At 31.5% G+C, this 7697-nt stretch overlaps 2 protein-coding genes across 3 annotated transcripts in view; both read left to right on the top strand.

Moving 5' to 3' along the window:
- Positions 1-1170, top strand: part of LOC109129965 — a 2840-nt gene extending 1670 nt beyond the window's left edge. Inside the window, exon 2 of the mRNA XM_019239025.1 lies at positions 2-1170. Within this exon, the coding sequence (XP_019094570.1) occupies positions 2-1141 (1140 nt within the window). The 3' untranslated portion in view covers positions 1142-1170. The remainder of the gene's footprint in view (position 1) is intronic.
- LOC104758365 (pirin-like protein At1g50590) lies at positions 4390-6838 on the top strand. 2 transcript variants are annotated; one of them, XM_019239134.1, is made up of 7 exons: positions 4390-4568; positions 4655-4704; positions 4790-4828; positions 5035-5063; positions 5148-5329; positions 5456-5613; positions 6010-6838. In XM_019239134.1, the coding sequence occupies exons 1-7, from the start codon at positions 4444-4446 to the stop codon at positions 6372-6374; spliced, it is 948 nt and encodes a 315-aa protein (XP_019094679.1). In that variant the 5' UTR covers positions 4390-4443; the 3' UTR covers positions 6375-6838. The 2 variants fall into 2 exon arrangements, with proteins under 2 accessions (XP_019094679.1, XP_010479521.1); XM_010481219.2 differs by having other exon boundaries at positions 5456-5748; positions 6145-6838.

The following is a 7697-nucleotide window of genomic DNA, read 5'->3' as shown; positions in this document are numbered from 1 at the left end:
CTTACCACGTGTTATACGCATCAACAGACACGACCATCGTATCTCTCGTGTTTCTTCTCTTGGCCCTGGGAAGTGGATTTGCGGGGTATGTTATGAGCATGTTAATGGAGAGTATGGTGCATATTCTTGCTTGGTTTGTTCTTATGTTGCTCATTCAAAATGTGCAACATCTATTTATAGTTGGGATAGGATAGAACTGGAAGGGGTACCCGAAGAAGAAGAAGAAGAAGAAGAAGAAGGAAGAAAACCATTTGAAGTGATAGATCACAACCAAATCAAACATTTTAGCCATGAACACAATCTGAAGGTATCGTTATCATCATCAAAACTCGAGGAACCCAGAGAACATTGCTATGCATGCACCATCCCTCTGTATTCAGAATTGTGCTATATATGCACACAATGTGATTTTATTCTTCACGATGCATGCGCAAATCTCCCTCTGAAGAAAAGACATGAGTATGGTTCGCGAAAATTTAAGTTGTCGTATGCCAAAAGGCAGGACGCCATACCATATTTTAGTTGTGGGGCTTGTCATCGTTTTTGCACCGGTTTCTCATATATGGAGGAGTACTCTCTATTTACGATTGATGTGCGATGTGCTTTGATTTCGGGTGCTATCAAACATGAAAGTCATCCACATTTGTTAGTTATAACTCGGGACATGGTCTCTAAACGGAGGTGTGATAGTTGTGACTCAGTATGTTGGTTTTTTCTACGTTGTAGCGATATAGATAATTGTGGTGGCTACAATTTATGCTTTAGATGTGCTACTTTACCCACATTGGTAAGACACAAATACGATGATCATCCTCTTTCCTTATGCTACAGTGAGAGAATTGTGAATGTGATACTTTGTTGCGGGATATGCGAAGAGGAATTAGATTCAAAAAGTTGGTTTTACAAATGCAGTGAATGTGGCTCAACTCTTCATACTAAATGTGTATTTAATTATCTAATACACTCAAGACCTGGATATAGTTTACAGATGGGTTACTGTGACTCATTTTATTTGCTTCCCAACCATCATCTCTCTCGGCCTATTTGCTACTTATGTAAGACTCGTTGTACGGGTGATTTTTTTCTAAACCATAAGGATGATACAAATCTATTCATATGTTGTTCTTGTAAAATTTACTAAGGGGGTGTTATTGGATTGTGGTTTTTAAAGGAGTTTGATGTATTTAAGAATCAGGTGTTATTCAATTGGGTATTTTTAAAAATCCATTAAAATCTAGTGTTATTCAATATCTACTGGATTTTGTGTGATTTTGAATTTCAACGTACTTTGCTTCTAAAATATGAACAAACACAATACCACACTTTTCTCAATCATTTCATTTTCTTCTCCTCTCTTTAGATGGATCTCTAGCCTTTGACATATTATTGTTTGATTTTTTTTCTCAATCCTTTTATATAATCACACTTATTCATCAGATATGTATTATTTTTGAGAATTTTTTTTTTTGTGTTCTTTAACTTTTTTTTCTGGGTTCATGATCTATAACTTTTTTTTTGGTTTATGATATAATCACACTTTTTTTTTTCTGGGTTCAATCTCTGTTTCTTCCTCCTCAAACCCTTTGTATATAATCACACTTATTCATCAGATCTGTGTTTTTTTGTATTCTTTAATTTTTTTTTTCTGGGTTCATGACATCTGGGTTCTTTAATTACACCAAAAATCTGGATTGAAAACAAATACAGTTTAATTCAAGTTTTCTATGACATGTGTAAAAGTCTGGGTGTTATTAATTTAATATAATTTTGGTGTATAACACAGTTTATGGATATATATATATTTTTTTCTAACAATAACTTTTTAAAAAATCCATAACAATCACCAAAAATACATTATCAATGACTTTCAAATCCACCTTATATGCATTATAAAGTCCACACAAATGCATTAGACTTTTAAATCCACTAATGTCCTGGGTTAATTAAAATCTATTAAAATCCTCAATCCAATAACACCCCCTAAATAATTCTGTTGATATTACAACGCTTAGTATTGAAATTAATTTATAGAATTTATAAATGCATTCTGTCATGTCTCTTGTAATCCCCTATATATTAATAGAGAAACATTCTTGAAAAATGCTGATGTTTCGTCGCCAGAGAGCTCGAAACACATTTTAAAAAATAACCCAAATTAATTATATGAATTATATTTATGCCACTATAGATTTAAATCAAAATTCATTACATAATTTAAAACTATTTGTAGCTATTTAATTTGAATCTATATTACTATTCTTTAAAAAAACAACAAATTATTTTTTTAACTGATAATAATACATATTTAATTAAAATAAAGCTCATACAAAAATTTTAACCACGTTAAAGAATGTGAAATGTATTTGAGAATTTGTTAAAAATGCCCCTTTTGATATACCCCTTTTCAAAAATACCCTCTTTTCTGGCCATTTTTATTTATGCCCTCTTTTAATTTTTAATGACCATTTTACCCTTAGATGAAAATTATTTTATTCAACAAAAAGAAAAAAAAAATTTTCCCGCCAAAATTTTTCCTGCCAAAAAAAATTTACAAGGTTTTTAAAAGGTTTTATAAGGTTTCTACCTTATAAAAGCCTTATAAACACCTTGTAAAGGCTTTTACAAGATTTTTTAAAGAGTTTTAAAAGGTTTTTTAAACAACTTGTAAACGCTTTTACAAGATTTTTAAAAGGTTTTTAAAAGGTTTTAAAAGGTTTTTAAAAGGTTTTTAAAAGGTTTTTAAAAGGTTTTTAAAAGGATTTTTAAAAGGTTTTTAAACACCTTTTAAACCCTTTTACAATGTTTTTAAAAACCTTGTAAAAGTTTTTATAAAATTTTTAAAAGGTTTTTAAACACCTTTTAAATGCTTTTAAAAAGTTTTTAAAAGCGTTTACAAGGTGTTTAAAAACCTTTTAAAGCATTTACAAGCTTTTTAAAAGCATTTACAAGGTTTTTAAAAGCGTTTACAATGTGTTTAAAAACCTTTTAAAAACCTTGTAAACGCTTTTAAAAGTTTTTTAAAAGCATTTACAAGGTTTTTAAAAGGTATAAATTTCAATATTTTTGGCGGGAAAATTTTTCGATTTTGGCGGGAAATTTTTTTTTTTTGGCGGGAAAAAATAATTTTTTCGGGAAAAATTTTCGATTTTGGCGGGAAAAAAAATTTTGGCGGGAAATTTTTTTGGCGGGAAAATATTTTCGATTTTGATGACTGTACATTCTTGCTGTCACTCAAAAAGGGTAATTTGGTCATTTTGTATATAAAGAGGGGTAGTTTTAAAAATGGTCAACATGAAGGGGTATTTTTAAAAAGAGATATGGAAAAAGGGGCATTTTTGAGAATGCCCCAATGTATTTTTACACAAAATAGTCACAAATTTGAAAAATAATAAAAAAGTAGTTATATATTTTGTGTTATACAAACGAATCTTAAATCTCAAATAATAATTTTATTTGAATCGATTTATCGGAGGTTGTTTACCTAGTGAGTAGTAGTACCAAAGAATGATACAATGGGTCAAACCGTCACCCTTACGTCATGCTGCCGCTGATAAACGTGTGCGCTTATCTGAACTAAACGACTGCGTATTTGATTAGTTAAGTATGCACTGTTTTTTCTTTTCAACATTTCAATATTCTGTACTATACATTTCTTTTTTCTACCAAAAAAAAACTATACATTTTTTTTTTTCCCTTTTTACTCGTTTTACTATACATTTCTTAAATGAAGCTATAGAACCTTATATGCTGGCCTTGATTACATAGATTTAGTTACAGCATTGTCTGATAACTAGTTCCAATTTGTCAGTTACTTAATGTTTTTTTAATCTTTTAACTAAACTTTCAAATATGGAGAGAACACCCAAAAAAGATGTGGATATAAAAAAGAAAAAAAAAAATAAAATGATTTGAGATGCAATAATTGGGATGTATTAAAGGGGGTCCATTAACGAATCAATGTGTGATTTATAAACTTTTGCCTTTCAAAATGAAACATCTCTATTGCGAGTTATTACAACAACAATAAAAGATAGAGGATGATGAATTGATGACGTAACACAAACCATTGATATTTAAAATCTATAAATCCTTAACACTTTTGCTAACGTATTAATGCCTTTTGGAGCTAAGTTTATCAAACAAACAAAAATGAATCATCAGATATATGTCTAAAGAAAACTAGATCATCATCATGCTTTAAAAGTGTTAAAAAAAAATTGCGTCTTCGAAATCCAACTTAATGCTAATACTATAGTATCTTTCTAAATCTTTGACTTAAAAAACCAATTTATATATTTTGGGTTAAGTCATCTTCTTAATTTGGCCAACTGTCAAATACAACAACTCTTTCCTTACTATAAATATACATACACATGGTCATTAGAGATTCAACAAATACACATATATATTTTTTTCACCAACTCTCTCGCTCTCGAATTCGAGATGCCAATCCCAGAGAAATCTTCAGGTAATCATAAGAATAATAGTAAGAGGCTAGTTGTTAAGAAGCTTTTCGCTAGACAGCAACACGAAGGCTTTGGTGCTGTTGTAAGAAGAAGCATCGGAAGGTAAAGCAAACGTTTCATTATTTCCAAGTGTCGTAGTAGTAATGGATAGAAAGGTTTAATAAATAATTAATTGTGAATTTTTGCAGGTTTGAGTTTAGGTACTTCGACCCATTTCTTGTTTTGGATGAATTCTCAGGTTGGAATATATTGTTTCTTTTTTTCCTCTGTTTTTGCTCTGTTCCTTTGAATCCAACTGATATAAAATATATTCAAAATTGCAGTTTCAGCTCCTTCAGGTTTCCCAGATCATCCACACAGAGGTTGGTTTTGTTGTTGATTATTTTAAACAAAACTTCACACGTTTAAGTGTGCGTTTATATATATTAGTAAACAACTATATACCTATTATTTGTGTTTGACATTTATGTTCATAGTTGGACAAGTATGATCGCTAACTCTATCACTAGTATAGTACTATTATCATTGTTGTCTTGTTATAATATTCTTTTTTCGTCTCCAAAATCAGGTTTTGAGACAGTCACTTACATGTTAGAGGTATTGACATCTTCTCATCTTTTTTTATTCGATTATGCAAGAATCGCCATGCTTAAGTCTTGATGAATTTGTCTGTATACACAGGGAGAGATTTTGCATGAAGACTGTGAAGGACACAAAGGAGTAATAAGAGAAGGAGGGTTACAATGGATGACTGCAGGAAAAGGCATTGTTCATTCTGAAATGCCTTCTTCTAATCCCAATGGCATAATTACTCACAACAAGGGTTTGCAACTTTGGATCAATCTCTCCTCAAAACATAAATTGTAAGCTTCTTTGATGTAAAATTTTTCACGGATCAACCAATTGACATTGACTTAAGCTAGTGATCCATGTTATAATTTTTATACTAGATTAGGTCTCTTCTTACTTAAAAGTGTGTAAATTCTCAGAGTGGAGCCGAGTTATCAAGAGATAGAGAGTCAAGATATAGCAGAAACAGAGAAAGATGGTGTGAGAGTTAGAGTCATAGCAGGAGAATGGAATGGAGTTAAGTCAAAAATTTGCACAAGAACACCAACAATGTATCTAGACTTCACTCTCTCGCCGGGTTCTCGAATCTCTCAGCCCATTCCACTTCATTGGAACGCGTTTGTCTATATTCTTCAAGGCCAGGGCCATTTTGGGGATGCCAAGTTACAACACTCAGCCGCTGCTGCCCACCACTTGCTGGTTCTAGGCCTAGGTGGTGACCGTTTAGAAGCTTGGAATGGTTCTGATACCGGTTTGCCACTTCGGTTTATCCTTGTGGCTGGTGAGCCTATTGGTGAACCAATGGTTCAGTTTGGTCCTTTTGTTATGAACACACAAGAAGAGATTGATCGGACCATTGATGATTTTGAGAATTTTACAAATGGGTTTGAAAACGCTAGACATTGGAAGTCTCAAGCTGCTTCTNTTTGCACAAGAACACCAACAATGTATCTAGACTTCACTCTCTCGCCGGGTTCTCGAATCTCTCAGCCCATTCCACTTCATTGGAACGCGTTTGTCTATATTCTTCAAGGCCAGGGCCATTTTGGGGATGCCAAGTTACAACACTCAGCCGCTGCTGCCCACCACTTGCTGGTTCTAGGCCTAGGTGGTGACCGTGTAGAGGCTTGGAACGGTTCTGATACCGGTTTGCCACTTCGGTTTATCCTTGTGGCTGGTGAGCCTATTGGTGAACCAATGGTTCAGTTTGGTCCTTTTGTTATGAACACACAAGAAGAGATTGATCGGACCATTGATGATTTTGAGAATTTTACAAATGGGTTTGAAAACGCTAGACATTGGAAGTCTCAAGCTGCTTCTGCCTTGGGATTGTTTTGAGATCTTTTTGCCTCTATTTATATTTCATATCCAATTTTTTTTTTTAATTAGTTGCCTTGGGATTGTTTTGAGATCTTTTTGCCTCTATAGACTTAAGAGAAGCCTACTGATCCAGATCAAAGCCAAGTGAATACCTCAAGGGAAGAAGATTGTCAGAATCCCCAAGGTCAACTCGATCAAGTATTGAGTCTACTGAACGGGGTACTGATTTCTCATAATGGTCTACAACTTCATATGGAAGTAACCAACTTGAACAAATACAACTTCATATGGAAGAGAAATTCAAAAAAATCTCGAGAATCATATTGCCATGGTTGATAGTAAAGTTACCCCTAGAGAATCATATTGCCATGGTTGATAGTAAAGTTATCCTTGGTTTTGCTGTTGTAACTGAAGGTCAAAAGGTTGAGAAATCGAGGACACAATGCAAGGTTTTATAAAATTGTCAGTAAACTTATATGTTATCAATTTATTTCAAAGTAAGATAATAGTTTAAGAGTATGTGATCCTAAAAAAGAGAGAGAAAATAATAAGTAGTACTAAAACTACACAAATGTTAAACATAAAATGTTAGTAAAGAGTAAAAACACAACCATATTCAAAATGAAAACCAAAAATATTATTCATGATAAAAAAATATTTGGGCGAAGAGACATAACTCAAAAAAAAAATCTATAGTGAAAAGTCATATTGAATCGAGACAATCTTGCCAAAAATTATTGTTAAATGCATTATAAATATAAGATATTTTGTAAAGAATTATGATAAAGAGTTGCAATTGTTATAATAGTTATTAACATTTATATTATTAGTAAAAAACATTATAATAAAAAGTGATCTTAAGTGAAAATATTCAAACGAATAGTTGTAATGAGTAAATGTAACTTTCTACTAAAATAATTATAAATATAAAATATATATAATCTTTAGTAAAAATGTATTAAGGAAAATTATAGTAAAAATACACAAAATAGACGCACCTCTAAGTTATATTTTAGAATTGAAATTTTATATTGTTGTAATCATTTCTAAAAATCTCTAGTTAGATTTTAGAATAACATTGGAATACTGGATATTAATATATTTATATTGAAATTATTTTGATTCAACATTAAACAGAAAATATGGTTCAACGAACAATGATTTGTTAATAACTCAAGAAGAGACAAATCTATATAGAGTTCAAACGACATGAATACTGAATAGACACAACTATTTAAAGGAAAAGTAGTGATTAAAAAATGAAAAAACTGGTGAAAATACACAAATCTACAATGAACAGACGCAATTATATATATATATATATTTTAAACTACAACATAT

Source organism: Camelina sativa, chromosome 17 (assembly GCF_000633955.1).
Source record: "Camelina sativa cultivar DH55 chromosome 17, Cs, whole genome shotgun sequence".
Classification (NCBI taxonomy): domain Eukaryota; kingdom Viridiplantae; phylum Streptophyta; class Magnoliopsida; order Brassicales; family Brassicaceae; genus Camelina; species Camelina sativa.
This window is presented reverse-complemented; position numbering and strand designations above follow the sequence as displayed.

Excerpts from the sequence above, each read along its gene's own strand:
- LOC104758365 (XM_019239134.1), top strand. The coding sequence starts at position 4,444 with ATGCCAATCCCAGAGAAATCTTCAGGTAATCATAAGAATAATAGTAAG. Across the intron at positions 5,064-5,147 it reads CAGTCACTTACATGTTAGAG|GGAGAGATTTTGCATGAAGA; the intron begins GTATTGACATCT and ends CTGTATACACAG. Across the intron at positions 5,330-5,455 it reads CTCTCCTCAAAACATAAATT|AGTGGAGCCGAGTTATCAAG; the intron begins GTAAGCTTCTTT and ends GTAAATTCTCAG.